Genomic DNA, 20,639 nt, shown 5'->3' with positions numbered 1-20,639 from the left:
ACAAATTGAGAAGCATTTATTTAAGAGAATCTACAGAAACTCAGTAACAACAGTAAGAGTCAGAACAGACTCTAGTAACCTACTTCCCTGGCTGAACACGAGACTTGTAGACTGCCTGAAGTTTGAAAACCCCTTACCCAACCCATTCCTTAACTCATAGACAAAAGGTGGGAAGCCAACCAGCTCAAAGTGTTTAAGTACAACCTTTCACCAATCAATGACTGACCACTAAACTATGCTGACTCAAACTTAAAATTAAGCAAACAAATAAAACCTTACCAGAGACATCAGTGGGTACAATGAGGGAAAGATACAGATTTAGTTCAGGCAAGTCACCAAACAAAAACAGCAAGAGAACCACCCTGTGGAGTAGGGGAGGGTTGAAATCTAGAGTTGCTATAATATAGTATCCTAAATGTCCAATTTTAAAGAACAACAAAAAATCATGGCACCTATGGAGAAGCACGAGTGTATGCTGAAAATATAGGAAAAAAGCCATCAATAGACACATTCTGAGAGTGTCTAGATGTTACACTTAGCAGACAGAAACTTCAGAACAGCTGTTATAAATATGTTCAAAGAACTTAAAAAATTGACATTTAAAGAATTAAAAGAAAATATGACAATAACTTATAAAACAGAAAATATGATAGAAATTTTATAAAAGAGAGAACGTAATAGAAATTTTGGAGTTGAAAGTATAATTACTAAAATGAAAAAATTCAATAGAGGGGCTCAATAGGAGATTTGAGCTGGCAGAGGAAAGAATCAGTGAACTTGAAGACTAACCAATAAAGATTATCCAATATGCAGAGAAAAAATGAATAAAAATGAATAAAACTTCAGAGAACTGTGGGACACCATTAAACACACACATGTATGTTTCTGCCCACACATTTTCTGCCCAAGAGGGAAGAAAAGGCATAAAAAAAATGAAGAAACAGAAACTTCCCAAATTTGGTACATAAGGTTACCCTACATATAAAGAAGCTCAACAAATTCCAAATAGGACAAGCACAGTGGGATCCACACCTATACACATCATCGTCTGTTTAAAACCACACACACACACACACACATACACACACACACACACACACACACACACACACACACGAAAAATCTTGAGAACAGTATCGAGTGCAAGGAAACCATAATAATATTAATAGCTGATTTATCATCAGCAACAATACATTCCAGAAATTAGTCATCTGATATACCCAAAGTACAAAAGAAAAAAATAACTGATGACTAATATTATACCCTGCAAGACTATCCTTCCAAAAATAAAAGCAAAATAAAGACATTCCTAGATAACAAATGAGAGAATCATACCAGCAGACCTGAGTTACAAAGCATAGTAAAGGAAGTCCTTTAGGCTGAAAGGAAGTGATACCAGATGGTAACTCAAATCAACACAAAGGAATAGAGAATAATAAAGGTAATTACATAGGTAATTATGTATTACAGTATAAATATGTTTTTTGAGATTTCTCTTAACTGATTTAAAAGACAAATGCATAAAACAATAATAGTAAACTCTTGTTTAACTTATAAAAAAGTAAAAAGTATATGATAATAACAGCACAAAGGAGAGGGAGGCAATGGAGCTACATTGGGTAAGGAAACAACACCAGACAGTAACTCAAATCTACAGGAAGAAATAAAGAATACAAGAAGTGATGAATGCATAAGTCAATGTGAGAGTCTCCTATATATATTGTCCCTTCTCTTAATTTCTTAAAAGACAAAAAGTTATACAAAGCAATAATTATAACATTGTATTGTTGGGTTTACAACATATATAGGCATTCTATATATAAATATAGGACGATAATAACACAAAGGACAGGGGAGGAAATGGAATTATATTGGGGCAGTCTTTCTATACTTTGAGGGGAACTGTTAGTATTAATTTTAGACTGTGATAAGTTAAGACACATATTGTAATCTGCAGAACTACTAAAAAAAATAACTAGAAAAAAAACCCATAGGCCCAAAGTTGAGGATTATTTGAGAACATTAGGAAGATTAGTTATAGACAGACCATATCCATAACTAAAGTATAATTTAGGTTTGTTTTTACAATTTCATACATTCAAGAAATACACTTACCTGAGATACACCTGTCATGTGCCAGTGAAATCAGAGGCACATTGGCTTTTCCTATGTAAATATTTTCTTGAGTGTCACTATCATCAAACACATAAAAACTCAGAGACTCTGACTTAAGGTATCGGTCCAAATCCATATTCATTGGCACTGGGAAACACATATGATCATCAAACTGTGGATCATTGCTACTGGGAATGATGGCTGTATCGTGGTCTGCAAAATCAAAAAACTTGTACACAACATATGGGTGTGGCTGAAGGTGGTTTGCTCGGGACTGCAGACAGTTGCAACATCTTATTGTAATATGAAGTTCATTTAAGTTGCCCTCTGTGGAATCAGTAGAACTGAGCTGAGCAGTTTTGGGTGCCTGCTGACTTGACTGGAAAAAATACATATTTATATTATAGTAATAATACAGTGACAAGATCAACAGCAGCTGCCAAACCCCAAACAAAATAATTTTGTAAATGTACAAAGAACTGCATATTTGCAACTTCACAGTGAATTTCTCAAAACTAATACTCCCTAGAACATGTGTGAACAGGTGATCTTAAGTGATTAGCAATAAACATAGAAGACTGGGTATACATGGAGGGACTGCTGTTAAAATAAAAAATAAAAAAAAAAAAACACCTGATATTCTTTAATTCTATTTAATGACTAATGAGTAAAGTTAACAGATGGGTCCAATGACAAATGTCCTCTAGTTCACTATTAAGAGCTAATTCTTCAACCATTCCAGCTATTCAGATCATATCCCACTCTTAAGTAAGAATCCAGTGAACCTGATGGAGCCCACCTAGAGAGATGATTTCATTACATTTGGATTGGCCCTCATCCTCAACCAATGGTGTTTGGGGAAGCAGAGATATTAGCCCAAGACAGCAAGTATAGTGAGGTTCAACTGCTATAACAACAAGAGAACAGGGTGAGAGATAAATCTTAGAGGGCAGAAAAAGCTAGAACTGGGAGGACATTCCAGAAGAAAGATGAGTGAGAGGAATTATTAGGCAGAGCTAGAAGTTACTCTATGGCCCCTTTTGGAACTACAGTTCAGGGAGCCTGTGCATAAGTATTTTAGCAAACAAATACACCAATTAATTGTTAAGTCCACCATAGCTGATGACCTGGGACAAAGAAACATTAGTGTTCCAGGGCCTTGTTCAGTTTAGCATTGGAAATTTCTCTACTTTCCACAAAGAGGCCCCTCTTTCATAGCATTTTTGAATCTGGGTTGAGCATCTGGAACCTCTGACTCCAGAGAAGTTAACTGGAGAAGGTGAAATAGAACCAAAGTCATAATGCCCTTGGTAGAGACATCGGTGATGTGGAGAGGGCAAGCCTGAAAAGGGAATCACAATACTGCTTTCCCAGGGCTGGTTTGTATTCAACTATAGAATGTTGAGTGGAATGATTTAAAAAGTATCCCTTCTTGGGGTACCTGGGTGGCTCAGTCGGTTAAGTGTCTGACTTCGGCTCAGGTCATGATCTCGCGGTTTGTGGGTTCAAGCCCCACATCGGGCTCTATGCTGACAGCTCAGAGCCTGGAGCCTGTTTCAGATTCTGTGTTTCCTCCTCTCTTTGCCCGCCCCCCCTCCCCCATACTCATGCTCTGTCTCTCTGTCTCTCAATAATAAATAAACGTTAAAAATTTTTTTAAAAAGTATCCCTTCTGCTTCTCACTCCAAATCTACCCACAAAAGTTGGAATTCCAACAAATGACTCACCCAAGCCAGAAAATGGAAGTATAAAAACAAACTACAAAACTAAATAAATAACCTGGTCTCTCTATTTTTAATTCCTTTTTCCATTACAGCACTTTCTAAAGTATGTTCTGAAGAATACTAGTCCAGAAAGATGATCTCTGGGAAACAGGTGCCATTCTTTCTTAAGTTTGGGAATCTGTCATATTAGTCATAGTTCTTTAACTGAAAATTATAGAAACAAATTCTGTCTAGCAAATACAACAAAAGAGACTTTAATGTAAGCCCATATGGTTATTTCATCGAACTATAGAGCAGAGATGTGAGTGGGCCTTAGGAAGGTAATAGGACTGGAAAACCATCAGAATTTCCTCTCAATCTAGTCTTCATTTTTCTCTGTGTGTTTGCTCATTATTCTCTTTCTCCAGTCCCATTTTCTTTCCTTTGCTGCTTAACAGCAAGAAGATGGCTGCCCTATGGCTCCCAAGCATGTTCCAAGCATGAAGAGTCTTGCTTTCTCTTGAAAGGAATCTGATAAAATACCTAGGAATAAACCTAACCAAAGAGGTGACAAATCTATACACTGAAAAGTATAGAAAGCTTATGGAAAAAACTGAAGGAGACACAAAAAAATGGAAAAGTAATCCATGCTCATAGATTAGAAGAACAAATATTGTTAAAATGTTGATACTACCCAAAGCAATTTACACATTCAATGCAACCCCTATCAAAACAACACCAGCATTCTTCACAGAGCTAGAACTAACAATTCTAAAATTTGTATGGAACAAAAAAAGACCCCAAATGGCCAAAGCAATCCTGAAAAGGAAAACCAAAGCTGGAGGCATCACAATTCTGGACTTCAGGCTCTATTACAAAGCTATAATCATCAAGACAGTATGGTATGGGCACAAACACAGACACACAGATCAATAGAACAGAACAGAGAACCCAGAAATGGACCCACAAATGTATGGCCAACTAATCTTTCACAAAGCAGGAAAGAATATCCAATGGAAAAAGGACAGTCTCTTCAGCAAATGGTGTTGGGAAGACTGGACAGCAACATGCAGAAGAATGAACCTGGACGACTTTCTTACCCCATACACAAAAAAGAAACTCAAAATGGATGAGTGACCTAAATGTAAGACAGGAAGCCATCAAAATCCTAGAGGAGAAAACAGGCAACGACCTCGTTGACCTAAGCTGCAGCAACTTCTTACTTGACATGTCCCCAGAGGCAAGGGGAACAAAAGCAAAAATGAACTATTGGGACCACATCAAGATAAAAAGCATCTGCCCAGCAAAGGAAACAATCAACAAAACTAAAAGGCAACCGACAGGATGGGAAAAGACATTTGCAAATGACATATCAGATAAAGGGTTAGAATCTAAAATCAATAAGGAACTTCTCAAACTCAACAGCCAAAAAACAAATAATCCAGTGAAGAAATGGGCAAAAGACATGAATAGACACTTTTCCAAAGAAGACATCCAGATGGTTAACAGACATATGTCAAATGCTCAACATCACTCATCATCAGGGAAAAACAAATCAAACCCACAATGAGATACCACCTCACACCTGTCAGAATGGCTAAAATTAACAACTCAGGCAACAACAAATGTTGGCAAGGATGCGGAGAATACAGGAGTGCTGGTTTGGAGGGGCATATGCCCCCCAACGTTTATAGCAGCACTACTGCAATAGCTAAAGTACGGAAACATCCCAAATATCCATCAACAGATGAATGGATAAAGAAGATGTGGTGTGTACACACACACACACACACACACACACACACACACACACACACACAATGGAATAATACTCGGCCATCAAAAAGAATGAAATCTTGTCATTTGCAACATGGATGGAACTAGAATGTATTATGCCAAGCGAAATAAATCAGAGAAAGACAAATATCATGTGATTTCATTCATATGAGGAATTTAATATTTAAAACAGATGAGCGTAAGGGAAAAGAAGCGAAAATGATATAAAAACAGAGGGAGACAAACCATAAGACACTCTTGAGTACAGAGACCTGAGGGTTGCTAGTGGGGTGTTAGGTGGAGGGAAGGGCTAAATGGGCATTGAGGAACACACTTGTTGGGATGAGCACTGGGTGTTATATGTAAGTGATGAATTACTACATTCTATTCCTGAAAAAAAAAAAAAAAGGCAGAATCTGATTGGCTCAACTGCGGTCAGGTGGATATCCCTGAATCATTAGTAATAGTCGGGTGGATAGTAGGAGAGAACAGGATCACTGAACGTAAATCTGGCCCCTGGAGGCTCAACCCCATGGGTTGGGAGTGACGGCAGTCCAAATGAAAAAAGATAACTATGACTTGAGCAGACATTCCAAAATGTTTCAACTATATTTTATTCCTTTGTTACTCAACCCAAGTGCATACTTTATGCTTTCCTCTTGGGATTCTTATTATACATGAGAAGTCAAGGACTCTATTTAACTTTGCCTACTTTAGTGTTTTCTGCATTCATTGGATCATGGCATTCTTTTGGAAGTATGGCCAGTAAGGCTCCATAAAACATAGTTTGGGAAATGCTGCTCTGAGGAATTGCATTTAAACTTCTAATTCACAGAACTGCAATTCTATTTTTCAAAAGTGCCCTGGGTAGCACAAGGGAGTTCTTTTGTGGTATTAGAAAATTCTGTACCTTGGTTGTGGTGGCAGTTACATGAATATATACACATGATAAACCTGCACAGAACTAATACTACACACACACACACACACACACACACACACACACGAGTGCATATAAAAACTGAAAAATCTGAATAAGGTCTGTAGCCTAGTTAATGGTATTATACCAATGTCAATTTCCTGGTCTTGAGAGTGCACTGTAGTTATTTAAGATGTTACAACTGGGAGAAGCTGGATGAAGGGTACATAGAACTTCTCTGTACTGTTTTTGCTACTTCCTGTAAGTCTATAATTATTTCAAAATAAAAAGTTAAAAAGAGTCACTTGATGGCTATGAAAGAAAATGATTTTGGTTTAAAGCATGACATATAAAGACATATTATAAAATTTCTGTGTCATAAAAATGTCTTAAAGTCCAACCAGCTCACCCAATGCATTTGCTCTGGCCCCTTATAATTTGATGTTATATATCCCAAAGCTTTTGCTCGTTCTCGATAAAGTCGAATTGCTTGATCCATGGGAATTCGTAATCTGAACCAGTATTCCACTATGCCAAAATTTGGGATGTCTCCTTTAGTTCCTACAAACCAATGCATAACTCACTGTTAAAATTTTATACTGAGTAAAATAATATATGACTTGCACGAATGATGTGTGATTGGCAAAGAACAGAGCTGAAGAAAATAAAGTTACTTCTGCAAGCATGAGTTTCATTGTATGTTAAGTATTATTAAAGAACTATGTCAAATTATGCTTGAGATATTCCAATTTATACTGTTTCAATCCTTCTAAAATATAAAGAAAAAACTAAACACTGTCTTAAATACTCCACAGATTCTTTCTGATGCGACAGTAGCTTGTTTTTAATAAGTTGCACTCAATGTAGACTGACAGATACAATATGAAAGCCCACAATTATAAATGTGATACTCCACATTGTGACTCAACTTCCAAGAGATCTTGGGCACCTCTCCACTTCTCTACTGTGCCACCAGTACAGGGATAAATGCCACAGCTGTGCCAAATATATGCGAGCCATGCTCGCATGATGTTTGCCCCCATACACCCTCAGTGCTCCTTTTGACTCAGGCAGCTCTTCATCACTCTTCCTCTGTGAAGATTTCCCCTATAGCTCCTGGGGGACTTAAGAACTCCTTCCCAGAGAAGAAGGATATCCTCTCATTAGAACATTGACTCTTTTCACATAACTGTCCATTCACCAGCCTATTTCTCTACCTGCACTCTTAAGTTTCTTGAGGGCCAGGGCTGTGGTTTCCATTGATACATTCCTACCAGAGGGACTAGTACATAATGGGTACTCAATATTTGGTGAACAGAGGATATTCTATATGTAAACTTTCCTAAACATACCATATTAGTAACATTATTTCCCCATTCTCTTCATTGGTTTCTTTCTCGCTAATGGATCATTCTCATCAACATATAATACTTCATTCAAATCTGCTATCATTAAACAAAAAAGTCCTAAAACAAGAATATTTATGGATACACATATTTGCTTGTATATGCTTAAAATTTCTTTGTGAAAATTTGTAGCCTTTGGTGAGGGGGCCTACGGTAGCTGAGGGACAGGAGTGGGAGAGAGATTTTATGGCAAAAATGTTCACTTTTTTATTTTTTGACTGTGATTTTTATGTTACCCCTGTGATCAATCAATAAAATAAAATCCTTCCCCGGAAGCTAAGTCACCCTCTTATCATTCTGAAATGGTTTCTTTACTTGGCCTCTAGGATACTGTATACTCTTGGTTTGCCTCCTAAGTGACTGGCTACTCTTTACTTTCCTCTGCTGGTGTTTCTTCTTCCTCCTGAACTCTAAATTCTGTGGTTTTCCAAGGCTCAGTCCTTGGCCACTTTCTCTGCTTTCTGTACATTCATTCTCCATGTGTTATAACCTAGGCTAAAGGCTTAAAATATATTCAATATGGTAATGACTCCCCCTTCATATCTTTATCCCTGACCTTTGGGCTAGTTAGTGCAGCCCATATGCCATTTCCACTTGGCTGTCCAATAGGCAGGTCAGTCTTAACTTGTTCAAACAGAATTCTTGATTTTCTTCCTCAGGCCTTCCTTTCTCAGGCCTACCTCAATAAATGGGCTCACAATTCTCCTTGGTGTTCATGCCATAAATCTTGGCCCTCCACTTCTCTCATTACCTTACATACAATTGATAAGCAAGTCTTAAAGGAACAGTTAACTAAATATATATTGAAAATAATCATTTGTCAATGTTCTCATTACCTTCTTCTTCTTCTTCTTTTTTTTAGAGAGAGAGAGAGAGTGTGCGAGTTGGGGGGAGAGGGCAGAGAGAATCTCAGGCAGGCTCCAAGCCCAGCTTGGAGCTCAATCCCACGACACTGGGATCATGACCTGAGCTGAAATCAAGAACCTGAAGCTCAACTAACTCAGCCAGGTTGTACCAAGGTGCCTCGCTCATTGCCATCTGAATCCAAGCCACCATCATCTCTCCACAGATTAATGCAATAGCCTGATAATGGTCCTATTTTCTCTCTTGGCCCCTACAGACTCTTCTTCCTACAGCACCCAAGGCAGCTTTTCTAAAACCTACATGTGGGAGCACCTGGGTAGCTCAGTTAAGCATCCGACTCTTAACTGTGATCTCACGGTTCATGGGTTTGAGCCCCACGTAGGGCTCTGACCTGAAAGCATGGAGCCTGCTTGGGATTCTCTCTCCCTCTCTTTCTGCCCCTCCCCTGCTCGCTCTCTCTCAGAAATAAATAAATAAACATTAAAAAAATAAAATCTATGTGTGATCATGTCACTTCGCCCCTCAAAACTCTCCAATGACTTTCATCACCGAGAGATAAAAACTCCACGTTCCTCACCATGACCTACAAGACCTACAAGTTTTTACGGCATGACCTAGTCCTTCCATAGTTTTTCTCTTTTATTTAAGCTTATTTAGAGAGAGAACGAGCGAGAGAGCAAGGGAGGGGCAGGGAGAGAAGGGGGGAGAGTGGTGGGGGGGGGGAGAGAGAGAGAGAGAGAGAGAGAGAGAGAGAGAGAGAGAGAGAGAGAGAATCCCAAGCAGGCTCCGCACTGTCATGGGGCTTGAACTGTGAGATTGTGACCTGAGCTGAAATCAAGAGTCGGATGCTTGACTGACTGAGCCACCCAGGTGCCCCTTGGTTTTCTGTTTTTCTTTTATAGTGTATCTTCAAAACAGTTTTTATTTAAATTCCAGTCAGTTAACATACAGTGTAATATTAGTTTCAGGTGTAGAATTTAGTGATTTAACACTTCCATACAACACCTGGTGCTCATCACAAGACGTGCCTCCTTCACACCCATCTCTTATTTAACCACCCCCCCCCCCAACCTCCCTGCTGGTAAACATCAGTTTGTTCTCTACAGTAAGGAGTTTCTTGGTTCGCCCCTCCTCCTTTTCCTTTTGCTCATTTGTTTTGTTTCTTAAATTCCACATAGGAGTGAAGTCATATGCTATTTGCCTTCCTCTGACGGCCTTATTTTGGCGTAGTCATCCTTCTATTGTTTTAATCGCTTTCCTGCTTTAGCCGCTGGCCTTCTCGCTGCTCCTCCAATACGTCATGCTTGTCCCTCCACCTTGGTACTTGGTGTTTCCACTGCATGAAACATTCTTTCCCCGGATCCTGTCATGGATCTTCACTCAGGTCTCTACCAATGTCACCCATCAGGGATGCCTTTGTCTGAGTTCGCCATCTTCTCTCTCTCTCTTTATCCTGTTCATTTTTCTCCATCTGATGAGATATATATTTGTTTTATGGCCTGTCTTCCCCTCTAGAAGGTAGGCTACACGATGGCAGGGGCTCTGTCCTATTTAGCACCGACCCCTGTATTTCCAATGCCTGCTAACATTGATAACAAATGATCTTACAGAATATTTGATGAATGTACTACAATTAACATTCGATCAAAAAAGGGTATCGATACGGTAAATAAATGCATGTACTTAGAAGCTTTTAAAAAAGTAATAGCCATTGCACTGATATCCTCAATGACATTTAGGATAGTCCAGTCTATTCTGGGCAGCTCAGTTAGAGAACACTGTCCAACAGCCTCAAGGGATCTTGAATCCGTACGAGAAAAGATACTAATGTAGAGCATCATAGTAACCTATACACCAAATTAGTGACTCACACATCCAAAGCTTATAAGATTGTACTTACCAACCAAACTTGCTGTGCAAAATATGCGACCACTTTTTTCTAGAATTTCATGGAATCTCAGCTGACAAGCTGCAAGTGTTTCGTAATCTGTGCTGTAAGCTTGGTGGACCTCAAGAGTGACAGTATTCTTCTGAATGTATTGTAAAAATAAGTCGTCAACATGAACAAGATACTGAGAAGTGAAGTTATATTCTGGGTGGAGGCCTTGCACTATGGGAGAGGTCTGTAGCTCAAAGTCATAGAAAGCATAGGTACAGAAAGTGACAGGCTCTTTATCTCCAGACGCCTGTAAAACTTCAGAAGAAAAGGTTACTTTGTTGATATGGATTTCAAATAGGTTTTCGCCTCGTTCTAAGTGAATGGTCTCATCGAATTCATCAACAGAGTCATCTGGCATGATTTCTGGTTTAAATTTATACTGCTTGGTGCCATAGGCAATATCCTTTAATTGGGCTGCAAGAGAAGACACACAGTTTAGATATTTTTAAATATTGACATATGAAGATACAAACTGGCTTTTGAAGTGGTAGGAAGCCGAAGTGCTTTTGGTGAAGAGTCTCAATCTTAAATTCTGTGACCACACTGTTTTTCTGTGAGTAATACTGTAGTATACAAAAATTCGTCCTTGGTTTTGACATCGCTTATTAACAACAAAATTACAACTCAAGTTAGAATATAGCCTGTACCAGGGAAGAGGAAAAAGAAAAAAAGAAGAAAAGGCTTTTGAAAGTACAGCTGAGGTAAATATTTGGATTCTTCCTGTTCCTCTGCTTCTGCTTTATTACCTTCTCTCCTTTAGAGTCGATTTCTCTTTCTGCTGGCTCCTTCCCTCCAGCTTATTGAAATACATACTTTCCTACTTTTAGGGGTGATGGATAATATTTATTGTCTTGATTACGGTGATGGTTTCACAGTGTATCCATGGGCCCAAAACTCACCAAACTGTATGCTTTGAATACGTGCAGTTTATTTATTTATTTATTTTTTCAACGTTTATTTATTTTTGGGACAGAGAGAGACAGAGCATGAACGGGGGAGGGGCAGAGAGAGAGGGAGACACAGAATCGGAAACAAGCTCCAGGCTCCGAGCCATCAGCCCAGAGCCCGACGCGGGGCTCGAACTCGCGGACCGCGAGATCGTGACCTGGCTGAAGTCGGACGCTTAACCGACTGCGCCACCCAGGTGCCCCTTTTCTTTTTTTTTTTTTTTTTTTTCTCAGAATACGTGCAGTTTAAAGTATGTTAATTATACTTCTACAAAGCTGTTTTTTTTAAACAGATATATCTCTTTTTTTTTAAAGTTTGTTTTGAGAGAGAGAGAGTGCATGTGGAAGCACGTGAGCGGGGGAGGGGCGCAGAGAGAGAGAGAGAGAGAATCCCAAGCAGGCCCCCTCACTGTCAGCTCGGGGCCCGACGGTGGGGCTCAGAGTCATAAACTGTGAGATTATGACCTGAGCTGAAATCAAAAGTCAGACGCTCAACCAGCTGAGCCACTCAGGAGCCACAGATGTATCTCTTTCTAGATACATATTTTATCCACATTTCTGGAAAGAATAATGTATACTGGAGTCTACAACTCCACATCTAACAGACACTCTTCTTCAACTTCTTGCGAATAGTATCTGCCTTACTTTTCTTAGGAAACTGCTCCAGAATAGGTCACCAGGAATGAATTAATTGCTAGATTGAATGGGCTTTGGTCCTTGTATTAGGTGGTTTCTTTCCTTCCTTGACACTGATGATCACTTTCTCTTTTTTGAACCTCTGTCCTACCTTGGTTTCCATGTCATCATCAACCCGGCTTCTCCTTTTACCTCTCGTGTCTTTCTTTTAGGGTTTCTTTCCTTTTCTCATCATTTGCTGGGGTCCTGTTTTTATCCTCTCCTTAGATGACATATTCTCATGGGTAATCTCCCCCTTTTATGACTTCTGCTACTATAAATATGCTGAAGACTCTCCTCTTTCTATTAAAAAAAATTTTTTTTAGCGTTTATTTATTTTTGAGAGACAGAGAGAGACAGAGCAGGAGTGGGGGAGGGGCAGAGAAAGAGGGAAACACAGAATCCGAAGCAGGCTCCAGGCTCTGAGCTGTCAGCACAGAGCCCCATGGTGGGGCCGAACCCACAAACCCCGAGAGCATGACCTGAGCCGAAGTCAGACGCTTGACCGACAGAGCCACCCAGGCACCCTAAGCTTTCTATTTTTAATTCAGATTTATGTCCTGAATTCCAGACCCAGAAATCTGATGCCTTGCTGGGTCCTCTGTCTAGATATCCCCTTGGCACTTCAAACTCGATATATCCAAAATAGCATGCATCTAACACCAAAGAGTAGTCTCTTCCAGTTATTTCTGTACTTTGAATCTCAGGCGCTGATGTCAGCATCCCTCCAGTTGCCCAAGCTTGATACCACGGGATCATTCTAGTTTCCCTTTCTCTTAATTCTCCCCACATCACTAGTATTCAACAGTGTTTCCTAAGTTGTTACAAATTTGCCCCTGTTCATTCTCTGTCCACTAATGCTACCTTTCTTACACTCCCAGTGTTTATCACCCAGATTATGATGGAACCCAAACTGCTTCCTTCCTTCAGATCTTACTCACTCTTCCTAAAACTACAGCATAATCTCCCAAATGCAGTTCTGGTGTATTACTGTCCACCTTAAACACTGCTTAGTGGTTTTCTAGTTAGGTAATTAAGGTTAAAATTCTTCAGGGGGGACAAGGGCACCTGGGTGGCCCAGTCGGTTAAGGGTCCGACTTCGGCTCAGGTCATGAGCTCACGGTTTGTGGGTTCAAGCCTCGCGTCGGGCTCTGTGCTGACAGTGCAGAGCCGGCTTGGGATTCTCTCTCTCTCCCTCTCTCTCTGCGGCTCCTTGACTTGTGCTTCCTCTCTCTCTCTCTCTCTCTCTCTCTCAAAATAAATAAATAAATAAATAAATACATAAATAAATCATAAAAAAAAATTAAAAACAAAAACAAAACTCCTCAGGGTGGCAAGCAGGGCCTGGATGACTTGGTTTTCTCCAGCCTTGCTGGGAGATCCTCCTCCCCTTATTAACCAGGAGTGGTGTCATTCATTGGCAAATGAATGGCAGCCCTTCACATTAAGGGCATTTTTACCTGCCTCCTCTACTTCCTGGAAGGCCCTTCTTGCTTTTACTTAGTGGTGAATTCTCTAGCCTTCGGAGACTCCAAACCTACTGCGTGGCAGTCTTCCCCGAGTCTTCAGGTGTAAGTAGGCATCTCTCCTTAATGTTTCCTCCGCATCTTTCGCGTTTCCTAGCTTCCCACTCTTCCCGGGAAGGGATACTCTATTTACTTCCTCCATCTTCTGAGTTCGCTGAGGTTGGGACCCGAGCTTTCTTTCCTATTTGGCTTCTCTCTGCCCAGCACTTCGCTTAGCATGCAGGAAGAGCTTGAGCAGGTTTATGGGATGAATCAGTGAATATTGGGGACTGATAATATATATTGGTGAAGATTTAGTGAGACCAAAAGTAATGAAAATCCCAAGCTACGTGACCTCCGTGTGATTCAGGAAAATTCTACTAAGCAAATTTTTATTGAGTACTACTTGAAATAAAAGGTACATACTGCTCTTTGACTGCTGGAAAACCCTGTTCAGGCGGATCGAACCCTTCCGCTTAGAGCAGTGGTTCTCAAAGTGTGGTCTGGGAATGCTGAGGGTCCCTGAAACGGATTTTGGAGGCCTGTGAGGTCAAAACTATTTTTAAAACAATCCTGACATGTCATTTGCCTTTTTTCATTCTTATTCTCTCACAAGTGTATGATGGAGTTTCCCAAACTCTACATGATGTGTGATATCATAACAGATTGAATGCAGAAGCAGGTTTAAAAACCCAGCTGTTTTCTATTAAGGTATACACCAAAAAGTTTGTAAAAATGTCAAACAATTAAAAAAAAAAGGAAAACAATTTAAAACAGTGTAACTTTTCTTACTATTTTTTTTTTGGTATGGAAAATACAGCTTTTTAAAAATAAATACTGTAATTTATGTTAACGTGTAACGGATTTACTACTGTTATTTTAGCATGACATAAAATAAATATTTTCCAAATTTCTCACTTTTAATTCTTACTAGAAGTATAGTAAGTATGACCCATAGAGGCAAGAGGCCCTTGGGATCCTCAGTGATTTTTTCAGAGTGTAGAATTACTGCTGGCCTAGATCCATACATTAAACATTGTATGGCAGGGGACATGAAAGAGAGACAAAGTACTTGGCATCGAAGAACGTATCCTGCCATCACAGGGAACTTTCAAAACTCCAACAATAAAGAACACTTCCATAATACAGTTCCGAAACATACTTTCCGAGTATATAAGAGGAAGGATGGTAAGTACCGAGGCAGTGTTTTTCAAAGTGTGGTCTTGCACCTGCGTCTGAGTCGCCTGGATTTCTAAATATAGCAGCATCATGGGCCCCTGGATCTCCAGGGATAGGGCCCAGGAAGCTACATTTGAAACAAGTTTCCCACATGATTTTCATACTTGCCTAAGTCTGGAAACCACTGTAAGGGCATTTCAAGTAGAGGCATGAATGGTTAGGAGTGATGAGAGCCAGCTTCCTGGCACAGGCATGCATTGCATTTGGTTAGATTTCGAAGCAGGGTAAAAAGGGCGTACGCTGGCTATAAAGGAGGTTTAGGCGGAACAAAGATCCAGTGGTAGGACTGAGAAAGGTGAATCTGACAAAGAGCAAGCAGACTTGTCTGGCTGCGAGGCATAGCTTGCTGAGAAGAGAAACTCGAAATGAGGTGGTAAAGTTAGTTCTGCCGTGCTCCATAAACTACTTTGAAATCTTGCCTGCAACACTGGATCCAAAAAGCAGTAGAAAGTTACTAAAAATTCTTGAGTGGAAAAGAATCAGATAAAAACAACCTTTCTGGTAAATTCTCCTTACAGCTATGAATTGGAGAAAAAAAAAAAATAGAGCAAAGAGAAATCGTGAGTGTAGATTTGGATGACATTTTCAACTGTCGTAAACTCTACTCGTCTAGTTACTGTAGACGAAGAATTGTGCGCATCGTACCTTCTAGTTTCTGAATGCGTGCAGCTCTGATATCAAGAAGATGAACATATTGTTCCACTTTGAGTTCATAATCTTGCTGCAAATTTTCCATCTTCTGGGTCACTGCTTCAACTTCCATCTAAAAAAGAGGAGATAACAAGTCTCAATACTTAGGATTAGTTCCGTTTTCATTTTTTAAAGCGACTATGACAAGCATTTTCCTAGATCTTGGAGATACCAGGAGCTGTAAACCATGGTTTTCTGAAACAGCTCACAGTTTAGAAAATTATGCTTGGCAATGTTCATAAATCAGAAGTAAAATTAACAAAACCCGAGATCCCTTCCCATGGAGGTGATTTTCCCGTTTGTTACAGGCTACAATCACACGTGGTTGTGGCAGGACTTCAGGATAACTATAACCCATTTGCAGAATGTGCTAATACGAGCAAAGGTGAATTCATTGCTGGTGTTTGGTCTCTAAAACCAGGGACTTAAAAAAAACATAGTTTGTTTTTCAACTACTGACTCTAAGTACCTAGTTACGAGGCCACATTCCAGGCATGTGGTAATAAATGATAAGAGATTATAACAGATGATAATACATAACACTGCTTAGAAAAGTAAATCATCAGTTGATTATTAAGGAAAATCTATTTTCCCGAGTTAGTGTTGCACCTTACCTGATAATCTTTATTAATTTTATGTTGCATAATTAGCATGTTTCGTGTCTTTTCAAGCTCTTGCACCGTTTCTGCATGAGTTGCTTGTAGCTCTCTCATGGAGCGTTCTAGATCTTTGTTAATTTTATTGTCTACTTTCTCTAAAAAGGAAAGGTCTCCATTTTTTTGTGACTTTTGAGCCTAAAATAAAAACATGTTTTCTTACTGAAATAAGAGTTTCTAAAATATAATCATGTGAATTAATATAGATATGGCAAGGAAAAATCATTAATTGAAAACAGATATATTTCCATTTTCCATCAGGAATAAAACAATCCTGATACAGAAAATATATTTAGATAGACATTTGGAACAATTACAGAGAATTCAAAAAACAGTTTATTACTTCATGACATAAAGAAGAATCATGTACATTTATTTCTATTTCTTCAATTGATTAAATGCTACACAGTGTTGATCTAAAGGGAAAGAAATGTATTTTCTCGTGTCTTCTTATAAATAACAGAATATCCTAGAACTGAAAAAATATCTTCTGGTAACATTTATAATTCAATATTTTACTTAATAGGATGTACCAAGGTCTCTTAGGACAAAATTGTTGATTAGTTTTATAGTGAGGTGTGTAAAAGTGAAATATTTGTACAGTTGGAGAAAGTGCTTTAAATAAGAGTTTTTGAGGTCTATTTTAATGTAATTTTGATGTCATTATGAAATATGTATATGCTGTAAGTAAATGTCACCTGACCACTTTCCTGAATAATTTATTCTCCAAGTATAAGGGTTACAGACAAGGGTCATCATTATGCTGAAACAGTTATATGTAGACATGAAATTCATGGTGAAGTTCAGAAAGTTACCTTTATAAGCAGGAGAGCTTCACTCAATTCATCAGCATTAATATCACTGTCCTGCAAAAGACAGAATGAGTAAAAGCTCACAATGAGATATTAATGGAAAGTACAAGAGACATTCCAACTATGCAGATTATCCTCACGGAACATAAGCTGCCTGATAGCATGAATTAATAAACTAAGTAAAAGAGACATTCCGACTATTCAGAATCTCCTTCTGAAATGCAAGCTGCGTAATGACCATGAATTAATAAACCAAGTAATATATTTGTCTTCTTTTGCTTTGTAGTACAGTGTTTCCTCTGTATATAAAATATTTAGATACAGATTTGGAGTTTATCTCCTAAATAAGAAAATAGTTCACCTGGTTGTAAAACTTCATGCGGTTTTTAAGTTCATCAAGTTGTTGCTTTTGTTCCAGATACTGTAACTGTAGTTCTCTATTTTCTTGGATGAGTTTCTCATTTTGGTCTTAAAAATAAAGTCAATGCCATTAGAAAGGTAAGAGAGCATGAGGTAAGAACACATTTAAAATTAATTTAATTCCTGATACACACCAAGCTGGATCTAGCATTGCTCTGGTCAGAGAGGAAATTATGCTAGCACCTAGACAAAGGCAGCAGGAGAATGAGGAACAAATGAACACGATCATGTGTCTACCATATGATCCAGTTTCTTATCAAAAACTGAAGACTGAAGTTCATAGTATTAATATAAGGAAATTGTGGCCTCTGGGACTTCAAAGGAACATTCTATCTAAAATACCTAAGAAAATATGTTTCTAAATCTATGATTTTTACTTACTTATTAAGGGTCCTGAAAGGCATGCAAAAAAAAAAAAAGTTTTTTTTTTTTTTTTTTGTCTTTTAGTGTTTTAATTGACTTCCTTGAGTTTTCTTTTTCCAATTTAGCATTAAGTCTTTTTATTAAAACAACATAATTTCTTTGGTAATAACTAAATCTGTAATTCTAATCAACCACACTTTGAACAAATCTGCTAAGATAGGAGGAAAGGATTCTTAGCCAGGGCATGGTAGCATCAGTAATAATTCATGTGTGTTCTTTATTCATTGAGTTCATGCTGTTAATTAGTAAGACATGGACTCAGAGCTCTTGTTAAGGAATAGAGATAGGTTACATTCACCTAGGTTCTCATTTGCCTTGACCCACAATCAGGAGCACAGAGCAGAGCTACAGAAAATAGTAATAAATCCATGAAGAGATGAATTTTTTACTCCCTGCATTAAACATATGCTTAACTTAAAAAAAAAAAAAAAGCAAGCTAACAAATCTATTCTTTGGTCTCATGTTCTTAAGCGTACTCTTCAACAGAGTTCATTGTCGGGGTCAGGTGTCCTCCTTTTTGGCTCCCCGTTCACTAACTCTAAACCGTGTCGTCCAAAGTGTCTCCACTAATTTCATCCTAGTTTCAAAGATTTGTGTTTACCAAAAGTCTTCAAGTTGTACATTTTTGTTTCCTTTTCTTAAAAAAAGCAAGTCAAGACATTTGCCAAGAATTCTTTGCATGAATACATTTGCACGCTGAATGCATGTTATACAAAAATACATTTCTGACTTTTATAATGCTTTTGTGTTCCCAAGATTTAACTTGGGATATACATACTGCATGTAAGTAAAAATAGTAAATTACACAATTAAGAAGAAATGGACTAAATTTGGATATTTTTAATGTCACATATTTCCTGGAAAACTAAAAAGTAAAAAAAAAAAAAGTGACTCTAGAGTATGCAGAGACATTTTAATATCAAATATATAAACATTTTTATCTTATCGATGAAAAGTTAAAAGGTTATCCTTTTGCTAATATTTAGTGACCTAAATAAGAGTTCACAAGTGTGAACAGTACTCAGAAATTTTGAAGGTAAAGGTCAACTATTTGTCTTTCAACTCAAAATTAGGATTAATAGTAAATATGAATTGTTAGAGGAGATAAACAACTTTTTCAGTTACAGAGTACGGTAAGAATGCAGAACACTTTATTTTCTGTTGATTAGGTTAAAAAATCTAGATAGAAATGGTTAGGTAACAGAAAAAAGGTAAATATAGTAAGAAAAATATAAAACTAAAGGTAGTTTCCTTCTTGGCCTGCAAACGGGTTAGGGGTTCTGATGACGAGGTAAAGTGTAAAGGACAGGACTATTGCCCCTTCCCCCAGATAGAGCGTTTTCTGATTACTATTTTCATGCTCCTGTTTCTCTCTTCTTTCAATATTTCAGAGCAGGGTTCTAAGAATGAAATGCTAGTAGGTATACATGAACTTATTCAAATGTTTCTTCCTTTGCTGATTTCTGTGTCAACAATGTCCCCGTTTCATGGATTTTTTTTTTTTTTAATTTTTTTTTTCAACGTTTATTTATTTTTGGGACAGAGAGAGACAGAGCATGAACGAGGGAGGGGCAGAGAGAGAGGGAGACACAGAATTGGAAACAGGCTCCAGGCTCCGAGCCATCAGCCCAGAGCCTGACGCGGGGCTCGAACTCCCGGACCGCGAGATCGTGACCTGGCTGAAGTCGGACGCTTAACCGACTGCGCCACCCAGGCGCCCCTCATGGATATTTTTAAAACTAGGGTGTTAGTAGTGGGAAAATAGCTTATTAGTGGGGGAAGACATTACTGAATATGAGTAACTTTCTCTCTACTAGATTTTATGTAGAATTATCCACAGTATTTTTCCTTTCTCAAACTGTTTATTGGGGATACAATTCCTGGGTCTTTAAGAGACGCTGTAGTTCAAACAAGAGATAGCCTTGCTGGATTATAATAAGAAAAATCAAAGCATCCTGTACAAGATGAAAAATAACCTCCTTACCTTATGATTTGACAAAAAGCAGGTTAAGCTAAACAGCATTTTATTCAAATGGGATAACATTTCACTCTTTTAAAATTATGTTCTTCAAGCACACCATTAATAAGCAGACTGCGGAGAACAATCCAACTAAACAATTTTCAGAGCTCCTTTGTGCTAATATCTTCAGCTGTGATCAATATAACCATATGCATTATGCTGAATTATGCATTTCAGCTAAAGATAGAAAGGAACTTTCAAAAGCAGGGCCCTTAAACACATGCAGTTAATTTAAGCATTAACCAAATGCAAACTGCATTTACATATTCTTCCCCCACATATTCACACAATCTGAAACTAATTTGTACCTTGAATAAAGAGGTGAGTATTCTCTAAAAATAATTTGCCAGTTAGATGAATGAGTCTAAGAAGCCAGGGAAACATCTTCTGGCAAAGAACACTCGACAAATGAAAAGGTAAATGTGTGAAGAGACTTCAAAGTGGAATGAAACAATTTCAAAATCTGTAAGACAAAAAGGAACTTTCTACATATTGAAAGATTTCCTTATAAAGAGATTTTCAATTTTTTT

At 38.3% G+C, this 20,639-nt stretch overlaps 1 protein-coding gene across 2 annotated transcripts in view; it reads right to left on the bottom strand.

Moving 5' to 3' along the window:
• The window catches only part of RPGRIP1L (RPGRIP1 like), a 92,892-nt gene that overhangs the window by 37,385 nt on the left and 34,868 nt on the right, over positions 1 to 20,639 (bottom strand). For both annotated transcript variants that reach the window (XM_030299606.1, XM_030299608.2), the window contains exons 11-17: positions 17,608 to 17,714; positions 17,250 to 17,300; positions 16,393 to 16,572; positions 15,734 to 15,851; positions 10,684 to 11,136; positions 6,923 to 7,074; positions 2,116 to 2,494 (exon numbers count right to left, since the gene is read on the bottom strand). In XM_030299606.1, coding sequence (XP_030155466.1) covers positions 2,116 to 2,494; positions 6,923 to 7,074; positions 10,684 to 11,136; positions 15,734 to 15,851; positions 16,393 to 16,572; positions 17,250 to 17,300; positions 17,608 to 17,714 — 1,440 coding nt within the window. The remainder of the gene's footprint in view (positions 1 to 2,115; positions 2,495 to 6,922; positions 7,075 to 10,683; positions 11,137 to 15,733; positions 15,852 to 16,392; positions 16,573 to 17,249; positions 17,301 to 17,607; positions 17,715 to 20,639) is intronic.

This window comes from Lynx canadensis, chromosome E2, assembly GCF_007474595.2.
Source record: "Lynx canadensis isolate LIC74 chromosome E2, mLynCan4.pri.v2, whole genome shotgun sequence".
Lineage (NCBI taxonomy): Eukaryota > Metazoa > Chordata > Mammalia > Carnivora > Felidae > Lynx > Lynx canadensis.
The sequence above is the reverse complement of the archived record's forward strand: the minus strand, read 5'-3'. Positions and strand labels throughout refer to the sequence as shown.